Source organism: Pararge aegeria, chromosome 3 (assembly GCF_905163445.1).
Source record: "Pararge aegeria chromosome 3, ilParAegt1.1, whole genome shotgun sequence".
Lineage (NCBI taxonomy): Eukaryota > Metazoa > Arthropoda > Insecta > Lepidoptera > Nymphalidae > Pararge > Pararge aegeria.
In genome coordinates, this window is record NC_053182.1 from 14097394 (window position 1) to 14120566 (window position 23173).

Consider the following 23173-nt stretch of genomic DNA (forward strand, 5'->3'; position numbering starts at 1 on the left):
TTGACTACGAAACTGTATGTAATTGATTTTTATTTTATTGTTTCTTTCAGTTTCGTTCCAAGTTACATTCTATGGTCTTGCACAAATGTCAAAACGGGCCTTTTAAATTTTTACGACTATAACGACGAATAGGGCGACTAACGAGATTCCTAGGCATACATTTACGCAATGGCGTGCAAAGTATATGCACACGGTATGCAGATGATATAAAACGAAGAAAATATCCAGTACGAGTTGGAAATACTTAACGGTAGGCTTTTTAAAACACTTACAATTCCAAAGTTTTTTATAACTCGTACTGGAGATTTTCTTGATTACACGCCACTGCATTAACGTTTCACTAGGCAACTTTTAAGCTATTATGTGCTTATCTTGTCTATGAATCCTTGCCACAAGTTGCCAAATTTACAGTCTTTGACATCATGCATTTCTATTTTTCTTAATGCTTAATTATATTACGTGCTTAGTACCGAATTTTTTATAAATTAGTCCTGTATCGATTTTTATTTTTGTGAAAGTTTTAATGACCATGTTGTATCATTTAATCCATTATAATTACTAATAATTAAACGGTAATAATTCATAACAACACAGGAAACTGATTTATTTTTTTATATTTAAAAGAAAAACTATCGCACGATGTTTTACATTATCAACTTGACTGCAATTGTTTCTGTATTATGTAAAAAAGAATATCCCGTTAAATGAAATTTACATTTTATTCAGCGACTGCTTGAAATGAATGGATTTAAAATTTTAATGAATTAGCAGATTTAGTAATACATTATATTTTTTGTAATAGTTTTAATCATGACATTGCTACTATGTGTAAGAAACTACTTAGCTTTTATAATCTAGTTATTTAATTTTTAGTAAAATATTGCTAAAAAGGCAAGGGGGCAAGCGTGGTGATCTACGGCCTTAACCCCCTTCTCATTTTAGGAGGAGACCCGTGCCTTGTAGTGGGCCGGTAATGGGTTGATATGATGATGTAAGTTGCGTTTAATTTGGCCCTATAATTTATTGCAGTTTTATATATATTGTGTTTTTTTATCTATCATATTAGCTCAAACGTTTTAGTTTTTTTTATTTATGTATCAGCGTTTATATTTTTGACATTTCGCTGTTTAAATGTTTTTTTTTTTTTTTTTATAACGTTGGTTGATGTTGGTGTTTATTTAGCTAAGAGTTATTTAAAAGGGTTATAAATAAGATTTCGTACCAAAAAATATATAAGGTAACCAAGTAACGTCTCCCATCGACATGCATTTTTATCTGTGGACATTTATGACTTTAATTACTTTGTGTATCTACAACTCTTTTTTTTTTCCATGACTAAGATTGATTATTTGTTATAAATAATTAGTCTCATAGTAGATAAGAAGTTCCTATTAATATGTATAATTACAAATAATAATGCAAATAATGTCTGGCTGTAGTTAGATATTATTTGCACACGATTTGTGAACCAAAGTAAATCGACAGATCTTAAACCCGGTTTCTCCAACAATGTTGGAATTGTAACATTGTCAAAATACTCTCGCTTCCCCTTACATGCACCAGTTCGTGGCGTCGTAAGGCAACTCATTCTCATTTTCTTCAGTTTAAGTTCGAGGAATGGCATGACATGACATGTCGTTGTCGACTCTAGTTGGACTTACATGTTCACCTCGAGTAAATTATGTCTACTATTTTCTCGTCCTATTTCCATGAGATTAGACGAGTGAAAGGGTAGACAATGATATCGTGGCGCTGATCTTTGCCCTACAGGTGCACAATGACGTCATCCGTGTTTCGGAATTTAGATCATTATTATACATAATTCCACTCAATAATCGTACTAATATTATAAATGTGAAAATTTGGGTGTTTGTACACATTAACGCCTAAATGGCTTAAACGACTTGACTGAAATTTGCAATGAAGATAGTTCTTATTCTGAATTACCACTTTTATGCTATCCTGGATAAGTCCTCGAAGTTCCCTCGGGAATAACAAAAATCTAACTTCATATAGTCGTGGTAAGAAAGTAATTGATAGAACTGTAAAGTACATATTATTTTTTTAATACTTTTACTTGGAGCTACTGTTGTTCTTAGTTTTGTTTTTGTTCTTTGGAATTATGTTAACATACAAATAGAGACTGAAATATGTTTTTTTCTTAATATTTTAAGTTTTTGATTTAAAACTTTGTGAATTGTGTATGTGAATTTAGAAGATATTAATAAAAATATTAAATTAAATTTTGGTTTTTTTTCATTTATGTTCCAATAGGATTTTTGTTTATCTTTCCAAAACTTTTATCATTTTTAAATAACCCAAGGTTGATTATATCTAGGAGATTTTGATCAAGTAAGTGTGAATGATGTTGGTTAGTAGATTGAGGGTATGAAGAAAATATAAGACCATAACAATTTATTTATTTATTCTAGTATTTATAAGTTAATCCTATTTTGTGCAAAACTTTTTACAAGATAGAAGCACTGACCGAAACGAAAGATGATCAAAATCATAATCTCTTTTCTAACAGGTCACACAAGCACACTAAACGAAATAATCGTTTAATGTCAGTATTATTTTTTAGTTTTATTTTATTAATAAATAACTTAAATAGAGTTAGCCACTTGGTTTTGTACAATGTCAACCATCTAAAGGTCGTCGCTCACATAAACCGCACCGCTAGTTGTCAACTATTATGTCTTGTCATTGAAAAATGTATCTAAGGACCAAGGCTTAAAGCCTAAATTTGTTAAAAGTTGTGCTTGAGTGATGCGGTTTAAGTTGGTGACTATCTTAATTTAGAGGGCGAAGTAGTGCGGTGCGGAGTCCTAGAGACGAAGTCCGGGGTTGCGAGAGCGCACGAAGTTAAGCAACTCGTCGCTGTCTTCGCAGACGAACGGCTTGACATGGTGGCAGGCGACGTCGTGCCACTTGACGCCGTCGTTGTAGAAGTTGTTCAAAATTGCTAAGCAGGACTCGTCGTTGCCCTACAAATTAAAGTCAAAGTTAAGCACTCATAATATTATAGATCCTTAGGTGAATTTCATCAGAAGAAGAACTTTTTGTGATAGAGCTCGTCCGGGGAAATACTGCAACCTTGCTTATTTCTGACGCTAAGCAGCAGTGTTCCAATGCTGTGTTCCGGTGTGAAGGGAGTGGGTGCCTGTCGGTGGCGTGCACTGGGTTTCTTACCAGGGTATGCATACAGTAGAAAAATGGCATAAAACGGCAAAAATCTTCCACCTATACGAGTTATATATCAAATTTAGGGTAGGCAGTGCTTTTGTGTTTGTATGAAGTGCACGCCACTGGTGCCGGCACATGCCTCAGGTTGATGGACACAGGGCGGCACTTTGTATTATAGATGGGACATATGCTTCATGCATCAATTATTAAAAAAACACTTAGGGGGTCGAAAATCCCCGAGGTTGTACGACGTACCTATCCTTAACAGGTATGTTAAAGATAACATTTTCGACCTTGTTATGTCAAACTACATTAATCAAAATAACACTATAGGTACCTACCGGTTTAAAGGTAAAGTTACGGATATGAAGATATTTCGGATTATAGACCTTATTCAGGCACTTATGAAGCGTTCATACAATTAACATGTTACACTAATGTTAGTGATGGTGGTAACTGTATTCGGTAACTTAAAACTAAAGCTAGGAGGGTTCCAAACGCGCACTGGTCTAAGAAGAGCCCACAACAAACTTAGCAAGGTTACTTAACTTATAGTAAACTTCGGTTAGGGTTACGAAATTCCATTACCGACATCTTTTATCTTAATTCCAACTGGAGGACGATTCCAGCTGATCGATAATTCCACGTTACATTGATAAAAAAGGGATTTGTTTCTTTCCATCAATAACCGATTGGATGTGATTTGTTTTTGGAGTTGTCCGCACGCCGTTATGTACAATATACTTGTTATATATTATACCTACCTATCCGCGCAATCCGATTTTGATATTCAGCTCTAACAGAATGTTTTAACCAATAGTTAATCATCGGTAGCCGTTACATACACAGAAATATTAACATAGTAATGTAACGTAGTAAGTAACGAAAGTATGTACAGTTTTACGATTAATAATTTGGACAGCGACAAAGACTACGATTTATTGACGTGCTTATGTACTTAGTGCTGCCTTAAAAAAATGCAAATCCTATTCAAAAAACCATCAGTATTATCTGTTTGAAGCGGTGATAGCGCAGCGGTATAAGGTCGAATTCACTTTTGGAAGGCTGAGTTTGAATCCCAGCAAGCACCTCTAACGTTTCTAATTTACGTGCGTTTTAACTTTTAAGTAATTAAAAATATCACTTGCTTCGACGGTGAAGGAAAACATCGTGAGAAAACCTGCATGCCTGAGAGCTCACATAATGTTCTCAAAGGAATGTGGAGTCCGCCAATTTGCACGTGGTGGACTTACAGCCTTAACCCCTAATAATTGTGGGAGGAGATCCGTGCCCTGTAGTGGGCCGGTAATAGGTCGATATGATGATTATGTTTATCTGTTTAAGTAGATATGTAGGCGGCGATGCTAAAAAAAAAAGAATGGTAAAAGCCTTAATAGTTATTAATATAGATTCAAAATCACATTAAATTAATATAACTGTCAGTTCGCGATATCCACAAACGAGGAAATACTTAATTTATGTACGAAATATGAAAATATACCGTTGCCAAAAACCGGACAAGAACTTATTTTGTTCGCCGTATGAGTAACGGGTAGTTTTCTATTTTATTAGAAAGTAAGTGGAAATTTTTGGCTGTTTAGATCCTTATCTGATTTTAATGCTTTAAATACAGCTAGGACGCTAAAAAAAATTTAAACCTACTATTTAAACAGATTCAGATTGTTGTAAAATTCTTATTAAATTAGCAATCTAATTATCATAACATAATTTTTTTCAAAGATAATCATCGCCTATATTATATGTATGGAGCAACACTTCGCAAGGAATGCAAAAGACAAGTCCTGTGTCCATCACCTGAGGCGTAGGTGTTAAGTCTCGTGTGCCTGTTATTACACCAGAAACCGCGCCCTACAGACAGGAACCCAGCAATTATTATGCGTGGCGGCATAATATTAAGTACGGCGGTAATAGGTACCTACCCACTTCACTACACGAGCTGTGTCACAAAAACCTCTCATACAACAATACCCGAACTGACTGTTATAAGCACATATCGCGGGCATCTTATCTTAGGAAGTACCTACCTTCTGATGTTATGGTCTATTATATTTCATTGTACAGTTATCGTTATAAAATCTCGAACGGTTCCGTCAATTTTAACAGTAAAACCGAGTTGGTTGGTTTTATAGTATTTAGTGTGGTTTAAAAAGAGCTCCGTTTTTTTTTTACTAAGGGGCCCTTGGTCACATAGCTGCTCGTTACATTCGTCAACTTACTTGAGCAGCTTCCCTGTTGTCAGGTTGAGCCTGTCCGTAGCCCCCGGTGTAGGACCAGTCGCCGGTGTTGCGCTGTCCAGTTGGCCCGATCTTCGCCCCGGAGCCCGACCAGAACCAGCCGTTCACGTTGGGGGGCTGTAAGTCGGGACGGTCGCAGCCAGCAAAGTTGCATTTGCGTCCCGATGTCCAAATGTACCGGATGTTAGCACGGGCTATCTTCTGCTTAACAAACTCGTTTTCCTGTAAAACAAAATTGGTATTTATTACAATTCAACATCATCACTAGCCTATAGCAGTCGATTGCTGGAGTAAAGGCCTCTACAAACAGGAGGATTTGCCCATAATCACCACGCTGGGTAGAAGGGTTGGTGATCGCAGAAATGGTGGTAGTAGCACAGAGATTGGTGCTGCTCGTTCTTTGGTAGATATATTCCCTTATTCCGGTGTATTCGCCTCGTACGACACCCACGGGAAGAGAAGCTGTGGTAAAAAATGTATCTTTTCTGATCTGCCATCACCACACTGCACATGTTAACAAAAAATGCGAACCCCTACATCAAACCGATAGTTTGAAAGCAGGTTATTGAAAGTACCGTTATTATATTAAATAAAATTGATAATTTGAACGGTAGGAGACACGTTTTGATAATGTTTGTCTGTTAGTCCGGCCTTAAAAAATGCGCTATAGAAGAATCAAGTTACAGTAAGCTAAGTGCTTTTCATTCCGGAAATCAATCCATAGGGATCTAAATTGCATAGATTGGGACGTAGTTTTCAATGCTCCTTCGCTGGATGAAAAGATCTCTATTTTCAATTCTCTTCTTATTGAACTCTTTGATACCCATGCACCTTTTCGACCCATTAAACTAAAGCATCTGCCTGCACCGTGGCTTACTCATGATATAAAGCTTGCCATGTCTAAGCGTAACGCGGCGAAATCAAGGTATAAGATCCAACCCTCTGATGCCAACTTGCTTAAGTATAAGCGGCTGCGGAATCGGTGTAACAAGATGTGCAGAGACGCTCAGCGCAATTATATCCACTCTTCAGTTGATGGAAAGAGTTCAGTTAAGGTGTGGAAATTTTTGGAAACTTTGGGCATTGGTCGCCGGCAAAAAAGTGTTCCTGATAGTGTGGATATAGATGCTTTGAATCGTCATTTCAGTAATGTGACAACTAGTATTAGTCGCAAAACTGAAACTCTGGCTTCGATAAGCTCGCGTTCAAAGCCTCATTTTCCATTGTTCCAATTTAGCGTGGTCAGTCCTGGCGAAATAATAAAGCACATAAATGCAGTTAAATCAGATGCTTTGGGAAATGACGGTATCAGCCGTAAGATGATATTGTTAAGTTTAGATTACATCTTACACGTTCTGTGCTACTTATTTAATCTATCTCTCTCATCTAGTACCTTTCCTAGTGCCTGGCGTATAGCTGAGGTCATACCTATTCCTAAAAATTCTAACCCGTCTTTGTTTTCTCATTTCCGACCTATTTCTATTCTTCCGTTCTTATCTAAAGTCCTGGAACGTATTGTTAATTCTCAATTATCTTTATTTCTTTCTAAAAATAATATCCTTAGCACTTTTCAATCTGGCTTTCGTCGTGGGCACAGCACTGTCACGGCTTTAACCAATGTCTGTGACGATATTCGTTTAGGTATTGATAATAAGCAGGTGACCATTTTGGCTTTGCTTGATTTCTCCAATGCATTCAACACTGTGGATTTTGAGATTCTCTTGGCCATACTAGATTCCATTAATATTTCTTCACCTGTAGTTAGATGGTTCCATTCTTATTTACATGATCGTACGCAATGTATCAGAGTCAAAGATAAATTCTCTTCTTACTGCCGCCTCCTTGCTGGTGTTCCACAGGGTGGTGTACTATCTCCTCTTCTATTCTCCATTTTCATAAATACCATGACTGATCTCCTTTCTTTACCTTATCATCTTTATGCGGATGATTTTCAAATATATGTGTCTGCTCTGGTTTCTGATATTCCTGAGGCTGTAAATAGACTCAACGCTGACCTTAGTGCTATCTGTGACTGGAGCAGATCTCATGGGTTATTGGTTAATGCCAGCAAGTCTCAGTCAATTATTTTGGGTAATTCTAGGCAAATTGCGAAAGTGATTTTTTCTGGTATTCCGCAAGTCACTTTTGATGGGTCTCTGCTGCCTTATAGCAAAACTGTGAAAAAACTAGGCATTCTCATGGACAGCAGTTTATCTTGGAGGCCGCAAGTAGCCCATGTAAGCCAGAAAGTTTTTAGTGCCTTTGCGTCCTTAAAAAGATGGAAAAATCTCTTGCCTATCAAGACTAAGATTTTATTAGCCAATACCCTTCTTCTTCCTATTTTAGATTATGCCGATGCCTGTTATTTAGACTTGACTGAGGACCTTCTGGATAAGCTGGAGCGACTACAAAACTTATGCATAAGATTCATATTTGGTCTCAGGAAATATGATCACATCTCTGAGTATCGCAAAAAATTGTAGTGGCTTCCTATTAGGCATCGGCGTAATCTGCATGTCCTTTCAATCCTGTATTCTAATCTTTTTCATCCTTGGACACCACTCTACCTTAAACAACGCTTTCATTTCCTTTGCCCGTGTCCGTCTCAAGGATCTCAGCGTTCTGCTAGGGAGAATATTCTCCGAATGATGAAATGTAAGTCTCAAAGTTACTCGGAATCCTTCACAATAAAAGCTATATATAAGCTGCAACGCTATGGAATGCACTCCCGGACGATATTCGTCGCTCTAAATCCCTAGCTATTTTCAAAAGCCGTGTTAGACATCACTATTTGTCATTATAATTTTGTTGTTCGTATATGTGTACTTATGTATCTATGGTAAATATATATAAATATTTGTTAATATATATATATATAATATATATATATATATTTATATCTTATTTTATTTATCTCTTTTAATAATTTATTATATTAGTTATTAGTAGTATGTACTTAAGTGTGTAAATTTATGTATTGTTTATTTTAATTGCGATTTCCCGTCTCTCATGTTTTGTTGTGTACTATCGGTAAGGTTACCTGGCAGAGATCACTTTTAGTGATAAGGTCGCCTTTTGCTTTTAATTTTTTGTTTAACTATATTTGTAATTTCTCCTTTATTACGCAATAAAGATGTTTAGATAAATAAAAAATAAAGATACTTATATATGATATAAGGGATATAAAATTACTAGGAAAAATTACACGCGTCAGAAAATCACCACGGAGAGAGTGCTAATGTTATATTATGTATCAGCACTGCATCGTATCAATAATCCCGTCACTTCTGAATTACGAATGCATGAACACTCTTTTTTCTTTCACTCACTTCACTCTTTTTTTTGAAATTTGTGATACCTAATATTCGTCAAACCCCACCAACTGGTATTGGAGCATCATTTTCGGCTCACCTTTTGTAAGATAGTAGACCTATGTCAAGCAGTGGGACCTTTGGTTCCCGTGGGTGTCGTACGAGCCTTTGCTCATGATGAGATACTCTCATGAGTTTTTTCTAAGCACAATTAGAGCAATCGACATTCGTATTCTGACGCAGTTTTCTCGATCCGTATTTTCCCGGACTTGAATTGGACGTAGTGCGACAAGAATGTGGGTGTCATCTAAGTGTCCGTCATATTATATGAAACAGTAATTAAGGAGCGCGGTCTGTGACGGGAAATGCACCTCCGCTATAAGCATCCGGTACGCGAAGTGGGCAACACGGCTACAGAAGAATGTGTGTCATGTACCACTTGTAAGTTGCGAGCGCCTTATGAGAACGTTGCCTTGTCGAGTGACGCGCTCGGCCATTGCACCCCTTTCACGGACGCCTTCCACGCTCTACAAACCTAATCGATTTAAATTGAGCATCCTCATAAATTATTGATTCTAATCAACACGTCTCTCGTGTTTCTATGATTAGAGTTAACTTGTTACGGCTCATTCCCGAGCAAGTAAACATTTATTTCCTATCCTGCGCATGGTAAATTTCAAAAGATTTATATATAAATTAATGATAAAGATTTTCATTCATTAATTCTAAATCTATAAGTGATAAGTGGAAGTTTTGAAGCAAATTAAAATAGAGTAGAGATACCACGGGCGGTGATAGCCTAGTGGTTAACACTACAGCCTCCATTTCTGGGCGACTGATTTCGAAGCTCGACACTCACCTCTAACTTTTCGGAGTTATGAGTGTTTTGAATTGAAGCTATTAAATATTCCTTGCTTTATCGGTGAAGGACATCATGGGGAAACCTGCATGCCTGAGAGTTCTCTATAATCTTCTCTATTACGCGTGACGTCTACCAATCAGCATTTTTTTGTTTTCCCGGGCAGATGAACTAATGAATGTCCTATGTGGGTAAATAGTTTTAGACCAGGCTAATCACTAGTGACCCACATGAGACATTTCGATATTGATTACAAAACTATCAAACTATATCCGTTCCTTGTATCAATATTTGACGTAGCTCTAAATACCACGTCGCATCTAGAAACGGGCTGTTTGAAGCCAACACCGATAAAATACGATAGCAGCTGACAGGAACAGTCCCTGAAAGTGGGAAGATCAGTTTCCAGGAATTCAGGACCCTGAAGTTTGTAGTTCAGTCAGCAGCTACAGGACAGACATCATAAATTGTTCAACCATAAACCAGCTCAACCTAGGTTGCGCTCCAAGAAAAGCCTAGCTCCCACACACAGTGCAGCTTCTCAATTAGTCCCCTAAAGCTTTGCGACACATCCTGTGGACGCCAGGGCTAAGAATCTCAAAACTGAACACTAGAGTCCAAGAAAGATTAGCCAAGGGAAACGACCTCAGGTGACTTATTTTATAAATCGCTCAACCCCTTCAGGGCAGGGGTGGGGAGGCCCAAGGCAAATCTTGCCAAGTGGGGTTTCAATCCTTAACATGATACTGAATTCCTTTGCGGACATCCGAGACACACCACCACGCACATGACCGGGTGCCCCGCGTGCTCGACTACCTGGACGGACTAGGAGCTGCACCGACCGAGCTATCACGGTTGGGCTGCCCGTGTTCGAGATGACCGACGAGAAGAAGAACATGGTTAGTATCAGGTACCCCCTTAGAAACAAGCAAAAAAGCTTGTTTTTTCAGATTATTTAAAGAATCAAACATTAAACATGCAACATGTGCAGTCTGAATTATTATCTTTAGACATCGTTTGCATGCTGGATATTATTGTTGGTTGGGTTGGAGATGTTTAGTAGGAAAATCAGTCTGGGCTACAAACATCAGCTAGTCAATTGCTAAATCCCATCTCAAATAAGTAATAGAAAGACGGCAATTATCTTGCGTTCATTGACATGTGATTGCGGTAGGAAATAAGAATGTAGAGAAAACTTGCCACACGAGACAGGAAGGCAGGCTTGCTTTTTCATACAATTACTGAACTCTACACCCGGACGATCGCTTACAATTGATTTCCTCTGCACTGTTGCGAAAGTTATTATAGCCAGAAAACCGGAAGGTTATAGTGTTTTTGCTTAAATAGAATTGGAAGTGATCGGGATCTTTGGTAATGCCTTCTACCGCAGCATAGGAAGATCTTCCTCCGAGCTGATGTTATGCTTAAGGACCAAAGTACAACCATTCATCTTTCATCTTTCGAAGGTATATAGACGACGCTCATTTCTGAAAACTTCGAGACGACGAGATCGTAGATATAAATCTACTTGTCGCGATATCGAAGTTAGCACACAATGGGTAGTTTTTTGTGGCTCTATTTTAGTAACGAGGAGACCACCACAGAAGCCCGATATCGAGTAGGTAAATACAAGAAAAATCTTCGAGAAAGAGAATAATAAAAAACGACTTCTAATAAGTAGAATTTGCTACGAAGCAAGGTGGATTTAGCGAACTTTTAATTATAATTAGTTACTGTTCAAATATGTTTTTGTATGTACTGTAACAGTAAACTAATATTAAAAATCCAATAGCTATAGTATATGATACAATAGACATAGATATCTAGTATAGTATTGATTCCTAAAAAGCTCGGATTACAAAAACGCAGGTACCTTTAATGATTAACTATGGGAAAGTGAGCGTACTATTATCAAGAATCACGATTGACCCTATTACCTTACGTGACGTAAGAAGATACTTGTTATACGGTATACCTACCTGTGAAGGGAGCACGGTCTGTACCAGGCCAGAGTTCATCGTGTAAGAGTAAGATCAGCTAGATATGTGCATTACATAATGAATTCTTAAAAGATAGTTATTTATCAATACAATCAAGAAGTTATCAAAAAGTTTTAAAATCGTCTTCTAAAGTGTCAATTGTTGTAGGACTTCTAAAGGGCAAAGTGAACGTCCTCTGGTCGTAATTATGATGATGATGGTGATGGTGGCCCCAGAAGAACTCCACTATGCGTTAGCGCATTGGAAAAGCATTATCACATATAAATAAATAAATAAATATACGTTTTGGGGCGATTTATCTGCATATTATATGCTTTTAAAGAAGCGAAAGTCATCAATGTTCGACAAATTACCTGTGGAGTCTCCAACGAGACGGCGTCCATACAGTGTCGCCTGCAGATGTTTCTCGCGTCGAGCCAGTCCACTTCAAGGCTGCGGGTAGGCGCGTGCTCCCAGCTGAAGAAGTAGGAATGAAGCACTCCGCGCGCATCGCGATACGTCGAATGACGAACTCCTAAACAATGACAAATTTAAAAATTAAAACTTAAAACCAGGATACATTATTATAAAGAACCAGTTATAAATCCAAAATCCTTAGTAGGCAGATTGAGTTTACTAGTGCTATCCATTTTCCTATACCTAAGTAAGTATACTGCAGTTAAAAGGCAGTTTACAAGTTCGTGATATAATCTTATAATGACAATAAAGTTTCAAGCTTCTTAAAAGCGAGCGAGCAAGGGTCGTATACAAAAAGCAGTACTAAATTCTTGAAACGGTACGTTTTGTACGAAGTTTGTTTGGTTGATTGATAATCAGTTGATTCGTTAATTAAGTAGTTAGGGCGCGAAGAAAGGGCAATCAAAAAAAAAACATTTGCATTAATGATAATAGTTATATATTCTTTGTCTATAGCTTAGCATGTAGAATGGTATTGATGCCATTAACACTAAGGTTAATAATACTAGTTACTAAGAAAAAATGTTGAACATCATAAATAAGGACACAAGGTTTTAACTGTACCATCTAGATTTTTATCTGTAAAGAACCCGTTCACCTCATAGATTGATTTTGAACCTGTTATTCATACCTTATGACTATACTTATAAGGTACATAAAATAGTATAATATTAGTTAAAGATTGCCATTAGTGAATTTCTATGAAGGAGGATAGGTATAATTTTTTAAACGCTCGCACGCTCGGCTCATTGCTTATGGACCCTAATGTTAGAGTGGCGACCCCGGAACAGCTTTGGTATCCACAAGAAAAAAAGACGATATGAGTCGCCTGATACGAGCGGTATAAGACAGGGGCAATTGGAAATCCCTACAAGAATACAATGTGCACAGAGCAACAGTTAAAGTGCCTTAATTAAAATTACGATCATAAACGTAAGAACTAAGATCAAAGAGTCTACTCTGCATCTGTTAAGTAGAGCTATATCCAATTATAATATAATAAACTTATTTGCAAATTACAAATTAACAAGTAACTCAGAAGGCCCCTAATAGAAATCGTTTCACGCCTTCAAGAGGTTCTCGATTTATTTGATTTATTAATTTACAGTTCATAAGGTCATATTAAATATTATCATAGTGAATATATACAGTCAGTAGATAAGTACTGCTATTTCACAACACTAACTACGGCATTGACTCTTGCTTAGAGCAGTTGCAACATCACCACTGAAGTCATAATGTTAGATATGTACCTACTACGAAACCACAAGTGCTTCAAAAAGCACGCGAGCATTGACTATAGTGACTTTTGTATTGTATCTGTAAAATTACAGTTGTATTACGAAATGCACCTACTGAACATCATTTAGCTCACGGCTTTAAAATTTACACAATAGAAGGTATGGTTCACACGTCTTTGCTAGCAGTGCATAGCGTTCTCATAAAAAACTAATGCATTCTGTGGAATTGCCGTGATACCTAAGAAATGTGTGTTATGCAACAAAGGGTGCCACTTGTGTGAAATATGCATACTACTACCTACATCCCAACATTTAAACATCTCAGTAGATAGTAGATACTAAGTTTTAAACGACAATGTGAGATGGTGATAACAAAAAAAAAATACCCTGCTAAGTTCCACCTATGGGCCGGGCCTACTTGAATAAAGATATTTTTGATTTTGACTTCAAGTACTAACCTATTTTAACCTATAGCAAAGTGGTGATAGTGCTTCGGCCTCCCGTTCTGTCTGATCGAGTTCGATCCTCGGTATGCACCTCTAACATTTTAAGGTTAGGTGCGCTTTCAATTAAAATCAACTAAAATATCACTTTGTTTAATGGTTAAGAAAAACATCGTGAGGAAACTTGCATGCCTGAGAGTTTTCCATACCGGTCTCAAATCAGCAGTGGGCCAGCGTGTTGGTGGTGAACCGGTGAACCGTGACCCTATGCCGGTGTGGGCGGGTAATGGGTTTATTTTTTTTTTTATCACGATTATTGTGATGAAAAAAAAAATAAACACATTTGAATTAGAGTTCGCCATAAAAATAATATGGGGTCTCTTAATATCTTCCCTCCATTGTGAGATTTCGTAATTACTTTGATTCAACTAATTTTGAGCCATAACGAAGGTACTATTAAACCCAGCTGTACTCTGTTAAATATCCGACGTCAGCCATTTGTAGATGCATACCTACCTACCTATAACTAGATAAAGTATCTAAAGTTCGTTACATCCTATTTGGAAACTATCTGAAAATCAATAATAGGTACCTATAGATATTTTTTAATCTTTTATTTTAGCAGGTACCTCGTTTATTATTTATTTTAAAAATTAATTACAAAGGAAAATCAAAATATCTACTAAGTTTTAGTTAGGTTTAGTTTTCAGGCTATTATTATTAGAGCGAGACTAGTTGAAAGAAATTGTAGATAGTCTTTTAATCCACCAAAACAATTTCCCGGTTTTCACATTTGTATTTGTTGTTTTCGTTCGTAAAAACTCATTTACATTTACTTACCTAAGTCGGTAATTAATAATATAATAATATACATACATTACGTAATTATTATTACTGAGAAATTAATTACCTGTTAAATGTAAAAGTATGCATATTTAATTATTTAGACCTACTCGTACAAACATGCATTTATCTTAAAATAAAACCAAGTCTTACGTACCGAATATTTACATAACGAAATTCTATTCAAAAGACAACTGATTAGACTGTAGATAGGTAACAAAGTATGTGACAATAACATAACGGCCCTATATAACGAAAATCCATTGCAACAATCGATTGCACACAGAACGCTAGGATCTATCGCGTTAAACTGCCGTCCACGACGTACAATCGTACATCGCCATGCTTGAGTTGCAATTGCACGTTAAATCATAGAATGCTCGTGCAAGTAGAATGCCCCAGTCAATAACTTGTGTAAATACTACGTATGTGCATAACAATAAGCTTGCACCAGTAACAATATATTATAGGATGGTTTGACAAGAAGCTCGTGCTTGTGTACCTAGTAGGTGGAAACGCTCCAGATTGCATGCGATCTCCAATTTGTATATGAACGTGCAATCCGGCCGCTTGCGACGATTGCCAAGCGATGGATTGCCCCGCGTATGGACCCCTTAATAGTCGGGCTTATAATTACGTAGTAATAACTGACGTCACTTTCACAACCCGTCAAGGGTGAAAATAATGGTGTCAACTGCGTACTTATGTCGTGAAATCGTACTATTACTGGAGTAGAGTAGCTTATCCTGCCATATACTTGTATGTATCTAATTAGATATTGCAGGTGTGGGTGTTAACTACCTCTACTGAAAATAGACATTGCTGAAACCCTGGACTTATTGTCGTAGAACTGCAATGACAGTGTTCAATAGCAATGCTTGCTGATACTCTTCTAATGATGGCTATACGCAATGTTCCCCAGAGTAGCTAGTATTAAAGTTTAGCTAGTATTAAATCATCGAAATGTATCATACGTCTTGGAATTGATCCACATATTTAGTAAAACTGATTGATCTCTTGGAGACAAGTAAAGGGAAGACCTTACCTGGTTTCTATATGTCACCATAGCCTATCTTAGTTTCAAGCTACGTACGTAGGAATTAGAAACACATTTATATAGGTCTTCCTACGATGTCAAGCAATAGAAGCTTGATTTTCTTATGACAACGAAAATTGACGATCGCATTCCTTATATTTGTGGACCGGAGTACACCATGCTGCAAATATAAGCCTAGCTAGACCGGAGTCTAAGATTTTCTCATTCTTAGAGGAAACCCGTGCTCTGTAGTGGGCCGGCAATGGTTTGATAATAATATTGTGATAAAGATAATTCCGATGTTGGCTGAAAACGCAATTTGACCAAAAGGGCGAGAGTAGCAAAAACACAATTCTCAGAGTAAGTTTTAAAGAGTTTTTTAAATATTGGGCTACTGTGAAGAGATCGAGGCTACCTAGATGAAGTTCTGTGTTGTACTAAAAACACGGCTGCTAATGGCCTTGCGAATTCTGCAGGACTTCTACGAGGGCGCAGTGCGAAAACTATACTAGGACATAATGGAACTGAAACGATTACGAAACGATTTAGTACCAGTTTGTGTACTTACGTGAGAATCAGGCACAGATCCTTTTAGCGCAAATCATTAAGTGTAACAGCAAACGGATTCATGGCTGGTTGAATACGATTCGGGACATACGCAGCTTTGCTACGAGCTTTGCGTATCTGAACGGCGAAACTTATGCTTTCATCAAATGTTACTCTTAGGACATGGCTTTACCTTGCCCAACTATAGTATCTCAGTGGGATTTACGTTTTTATATTTGGCTGATCCTATGAACTGCACCAGTCGCACTCAAGGCCAAATTGGCCATAATCTATTCTGGGTTGAATGACTCGATGTTTTCTATCTATCCTAAATTTCTTTCTCTTCATCAAACTCACTTGACTGAGATGCGCCAAGTTATTGACAAGCAAACCCACATAAAGAAACAATTCTAACATTATATGTACATATAATATCAAATATGTAACATAGACACCGGAAGCTGTACAAATTTTTCTTAGTAGAACTTCGAGATAACACACAGAGCCTTTAAAAGAAGACGTATGGTATCTTTGTTATGTTATGTAGCTTAGTTACGCTTTTGATTTACCTACTAGATTTTACTATGTATAAGATAAATTAAAACTTCTTCGCTTGTTTGTGAAAAGGTGTAACAAGCCTTTAGGCTCGTTCAGTACCTACCTAATGGAGCGTCTCTTTCGTAACGAGAAAGTGTCCATTGTAAATTGTAATCCCCACTTTGGCATATTTTGCCTTTCGCGCTTCTCTACAAATTATAATTACCCATAGCACCGGAAAACATTTACATCCTAACGTAAAATGTAGAATGTTATATAATTGCTAACGTAGGTACATATCTATATGTACCTACGTTAGCAATTACGATAGCAATAAAAATTTTGGTGTTAAAATTTGAATGAGTACGTAATACTTCAAAATGAATACTCTTTTATTGTCATTTATCATCCATATTAATTATAATTCATTACAACCTATAATATTTTTCGTCGGTTACTTACGTAATCTAAAGGAAAACGTAATATTTAATAGGCATAGGGAAGAGAAAAGTTATGGCTGTTATTCGAAATGCGTCATTTCAATTTGCGGAGAAAGTTGAAGGTAAACATCTCGACCTTACGGCAATTTTACTCAAGTATTTTTTTTTTCTTTTCTTATCGGAATGTTAATCTTTGTTTAGTGATTCTTCAGTCGTTATGTAATTGGATTGATCTATTTCATTTTCTCCGGCTCCCCTCCGTCGACTATAAACGCACCCTTTGCAAAACGGTTTAGTGCGGGCACAACAACCTAAATAACGTAATGTTGCTAACATATCAAATACACATTTACAAAAGATTCTTTGTTATCTTTGTATCTGACTGTCGGTCAATTGTCCTCCGTACGCTCCCACACGAAGCGGCTATGTCGGGAACCGCCCTGACTCACAAACGTTACACATACTATTAAGTTCTTGCAAAATACGATTTAGGTACTTGCGTTTTTCTGAGTTATTTGCATTTTTAATTTAAGAGATGAAAAAAATTCTTGCTTTAACGGTGAAGCAAAACATCGTGAGGAAACCTGCATGCCTGAGAGTTCTCCTAAACCTAAAGGCCTAAACCCTCCTCATTCAGAGAGGAGAACATGAGTGAACAGTGGGTTGATCATGATGATGGTGTTATTAATAAATATGCCAGTGAACTCGGAATATGCTAAATCCGCCATAGTTGTCAAAAACTGGCATCTTTACATAGCAATGTGTGGCCTTTAAAGTGGGAAGTCTTAGTTTTCACATAAACATAGTATATTTAGTATAGTCAATTGGGGTGTATAAAATTTAGATCATACTAAAAAGTAAAGAAGTTAAGCGGTATGGGATAGTAAAACTACCAGTTTTTAGGTCTAACGTAACCTAACCTTACTTCCATCTAAGACTGTATTACCACTTACCAACGGCAATCAAAGCAACTTTTCACTATTAATGAAAAAATAAATTGTTGTCGTTGTAGAGGTTAGTTTGTTACCTAATAGTCAAACTGAACAGGTATAAACATGTAAAATAAAATCTCTCCAATATATTATTTTTAAAATTTAACACTCCCACATTGTTGGTTAGAGTCTGCCGCTGTTAACATTTAATTTAATTACCAGCATTACATAATCGGTAGGCATACCTACATGGTCACAATTATTATTAAACCGGCGATGGTCAATGAAAATGCAATAAGTCCGATAGAACGTGACTTGAATAGAAAGGATGAACGCTCCGTTACTGAGGATCATCAATTGGAATTAGGCAAAGCAATTAAGCTGCAAGGTGATCCACCCGTCACTGCTGGTCGCAATGCTGTAAGCAATTGTGCAAAAAGGACGTTTACTGTAGAGCATGAGAATGTTACAGTCTCAAATCACATTCTCGGTATGTTTGCTAATAACTATTCTGAACGCCCTTGCGATCACTATAACATTAGTGTTAAGTTATCTTAAACTCTTATGAAAGTTGTTTCTTTATAAGCTACTTGAGTAGAACTAGAGATGTGAGATGGATGATACGCTTAGGTAACTCTAATAACCGTATGTAGTAGTTAGCAATTCTAAAATTTTATACATTACATCGATTACAAGACAAATAATTCTGTCATTTATTTAAGATAACAATTAAAAATATATACAACGTATAGCGAATAACGGAATAACATTAAAGGATACATAAGTATATTTCATAAGGAATCCCCCTGTAAAAATATTAAATCGAATAACACAAAAACGAATTCAAAACATTCTAGTGTGGCAGTGGTTTACTCAAAAACTAAGTATTAGGTTTTCGGTTTCACAGATAAGTCTTAGAGACAGTACATAATGCACCTCTTAAGCCTGTAGAGTATTATTTCGGTTTTCTTTACACGTTGTATATTAAAGGTGGTGACAGCTACCCAAAGCTATTTTTAATTGAGATGGTGCCAGCGTACATAAATATACAATATTATCTTACGTTGATTGTTTGCCATCTATGCGAACGTTGACAGGTGTTAAGATATTTTCATTGTTCAGTAAAGAATGACGGTAAGGTATCAAATATTAGAATCATTAGAATGGACCCACATAATGCAGGGCAACTTATTACTTCACAGTTGGGTAATCTGAGCGTAATTTACACTTACACAATGTCTCGGGTCAAGAATAGGTCAAACTAAAAAGTCTCAAGATGATAGTTGTACCCATAGTAAAACGTGATAAGGTATTTATATTGCAATTTACAAGAGTGATTGATAGACTTAAATCTCATAATTCAAACCTGTGTATGAAAAGCGCAATTCAAATTGATGCTTTTTCATTCTAAGCAAAGAACTTTATGCTGGGTTAGCTAGAGTGGGTAGGTTAATGTCGTGAGATTTTTGATCTACTCGACTCGAAAGCAGGACAAACTTTATATCTCGGAGATTTCGTTAAATCTTTAGATTACGACTTTCCTTGTGTGACGTCCCAAGAATTCACTAATCAATAACACGTTTGCTCGGAAGGAAATAATTTCGACGTTTCCGTTTTCGTATAAGTTTTGATTGGAATTAAAGTTAGTTATAAGAAAATACTCGACTTAAACCTCGTCTAGCTGCTGGACAGACAACATCAAACGAGTTGCAAGAAGCCGCTGGAAGCAAGCAGTACATGCCAGTGGTATTTGGAACTCCCTGCAAAAGACTTATGTCCAGCAGTGGACATGATAATGGTGATGAAGATATAAAAAGATAATATTACTTAGTACATTAAGAAACCTCTTGTCCTTAGAACGTCTAGGTAATTAGACTTATTTAACTTGAAAGTGCGTTACCATTCATACATAGGTAACACCTAATAGAGGCGGAAACAACAACAACAGATGCGCAAAAGGTAACTATGTTGTGTAATGCTGCTTTCCGAGAATGCTGTACAGGAAGTTGGGACATTGCAATGGGTCTCAACTCCGAAGTCACGTTGACGAGGGTAATGATTGTAATTTACGTACTGTTAGCGCAACTTCTGGGGTCAGGCAGGGCCAGACGGCGCTGGGCATCGGCTAGGCAAAGAGCCGCCAATAGAACGGCCGTCGCCAGGCAACTGTGCCGGCTCATCTGTAAATAACAACAAAGTTAGCACTAGGTAAGTAAAGTAGTTTTTTTTTACTATTAATTTCAAACCCTTGAATGCAATCTCTAGAGGTTGTGATGCAGTCTAAGACGGTACCGGGCAAACCTTTTAGGGGTTTGGTTACTTATATAAAATCCACACCCCTAACGGGTTTCTACACGACATAGTACCGGAACGATACATTGCATGGCGGCATGTCTTTGCGGCACCGCTACCAGTGGACATCAGAAATTAAGAAGTAAGAATTCCCAAATTGCAATTCCCGGGGATCGAACCCGGGACCTAATTTGCTATTGTTTATGCAATTCATCAGTTCTGGAAATGCAATGCAAGGGAAGGTAAAATGTGACCAATAAAATATTTAATATTATATAGATAGGTAAATTCTACGACCGATTACGTTTAGCACTGTAAGTACGAGCTTTTTGTTACCAAACTCTCCTCAATTATTGTTTACATTACTGGACCTAGTTATCATTCCTACAATACTCCAAATTTTCGTATGTCGCAACACAACATGCAATTTTGGGCTCTATTATGTTCTATTTTAATATTATAGCAATATTTTTATTAGCAAAAAAGTGCATATTATGACAAGCTTTTCTTCAAAGAAAGTAGTCAGTCATTCGCAGTTCTGTTAATGAGTTCGCTTTCTTTTATTTATGCAGTACGTGAATGCTCGAGGACAATCGATACGTGAGACGAATTTATTTTGTTGTGTTTGTGAAAGCAAAACCCGATTCGCTGACCTCCTTCCTGCATGTTTAAACGTTTGCGTGAAAAGGTGCTCCGCGCGAGAAATCGTCGATTTGGGACGCATTTTATGGTACGGAAAGCTCGTCGCGCGCCGTTGGCTCAGTGGGCACTTTCCATAAATACATGCTTATTATACCAATGCACTACGATACCATACTAATACCATGATAAATAAAATAAAAAATATTAATAAATATTGAATAATTACTTTAGTAAAATATTGACAGGTAGCGAGTTCTTTTTGTTTTAATTTTTGGGTTACGGTGGAATTCCAAATATGTATCTACCTATAACGAGTTCACACATACGTTTAAATTTATGTACTTATTACAGAAAGTATGATAGTGTATTGATAAACTAATATTTTTTTATTTTAATACTTTAATAATTAAATACTAAGTTTAAGTACGTACTTAATTAATGTGTGTGTAAACACATGTGTGTTACATTTTAGTAATTTGAAATTATGTATATATTAAAATGCAAACTTATGTTCCTGTCCCAACCGAGGGCCATGGCGGCCTATTGTTAATCTCTAATCAATAACTTAACTAACGTTATATTGATAGAAAACAAAAAAAAACGCAACTTCGTAGATTTTCACGCACTTTTTTTGTATTAACGTTTGGAATTTATTGGGTAAAATTAAACTTCATAACTTATATGGTATATCCTTAAATCGAATCACTGTACTAGCTCATGCTGAGTTAAGTCAGGTGTGCACTAGCGTACCTCTGTGGGATGTACGGTGACGGCGATGCGAGCGTGTTAGAATGGTGCGCGTACGTCCGAGAGTACGCAAGGTGTGTTGAACGCGACGGATTCAGGGGAACTGACGCAGGCGCAAGCGTTCTCTCTAATTAAGCCTCCGACATTCATTCACTTTCACTTCCAATATGAGAGAAGATCCGCCCGCGCCACCCCGCCTGATCGACGTAGCTATCTGGCTGCGCTAACTTAGAAGACCTTCTGGAGGTCGCAGCCGGATACAATCACGAATTTACATAATAGATACACCATAGTACCATCAAGTTAACAATTGTATCACTGAATTAATGAGGTGCACTACGGAAACCATTTTTAGCTATTGTTTAAATATAATAACTTCCTCGACGATTTTTGTAACTGGTAATGTACAGAATTAAGAGCATACAGAAACCGTATACACGACTAATATTGAAGCATCAAAAACGACTCCAGTGTTTTAGTAGTGTTTCTCGAACGGGCGGTTAGTCACTTCATAGTTCATACCATTTAGCAGTTGGCAGTAATTGTTTTATCTCTAATGTTCTAAATGTTTACCATAAAATGGGAAAATGGGAAAAACTTTGTGAGGCAGCAACTATCCGCGGGTGTGAACTGTGAGGTGAGACGTGTGCGGGGCGTTTTCACTGTTTTTAGATACAATGCACTGCATGCAATAGTATGAGGGTTCTGTATTTTCTTAATTCTGCTTGGTAATAGGTACTTAGGTACAGTTTTTATTACCAAAAATTACAGAATATAAGGTAGAGCGTGAAATGATTCAATGCTTAAATTCTGCTTCTCCTCCGTTTGTAATATCGACTTAATATTGGAGGCCTCGCAGTAAGTTATTATAAGTATTGGAAATCGCCATAAAACTTTCATTGCAATTGAGCAAACTTGTGCACCAGAATTTTTCACAGCTAAGGTCTCGTAATCAAAGGAGATAAGATACCCCATAATCCCTTGAGGCACACTAATCGTGTTAAAATCTTTGTTAGTGGTGGGCACGAGTACAAACAAAATTATGTATAAATATTGTATTGTACTTATGTGTATTATATATAATAATTACTCTACAATTTATTGTGTAGGAACATAGTTACTCATTGATAATAGTAAAATTATTTATTATGCATTAAAAGGAGACATCTTAGGAACCTTAAAAACTAAATTAGATAGGCCCTATCACTGATAGTGATCGAGACCATTAAGTAAGTGTTAGGGTACTGAAATTTCCATAGAATAGTGATTGGTATACATATCTAAAATTTCATATGCTTAAAAAAAGCATACAATAATATTTAAAAGAAAAACTTTCTTGAAAGCGTTTCATTTGAAACGGTTCTTCGCTGTTTTTATCAAAGGGGTATAAAAGATCGAGTTTTTTAT

The 23173-nt window shown here is 36.8% G+C and overlaps 1 protein-coding gene across 1 annotated transcript; it reads right to left on the reverse strand.

Annotated features, from left to right (window-relative positions):
* Positions 1-2454: 2454 nt before the first annotated feature.
* Positions 2455-21848, reverse strand: LOC120636073. The gene is made up of 5 exons (XM_039907358.1): positions 21770-21848; positions 20160-20265; positions 11965-12125; positions 5424-5663; positions 2455-2987 (listed from the first exon to the last, which is right to left on the reverse strand). Exons 2-5 carry the CDS (start codon positions 20263-20265, stop codon positions 2829-2831), a joined length of 666 nt encoding a protein of 221 aa, XP_039763292.1. The 5' UTR covers positions 21770-21848; the 3' UTR covers positions 2455-2828.
* Between the last annotated feature and the right edge of the window lie 1325 nt (positions 21849-23173).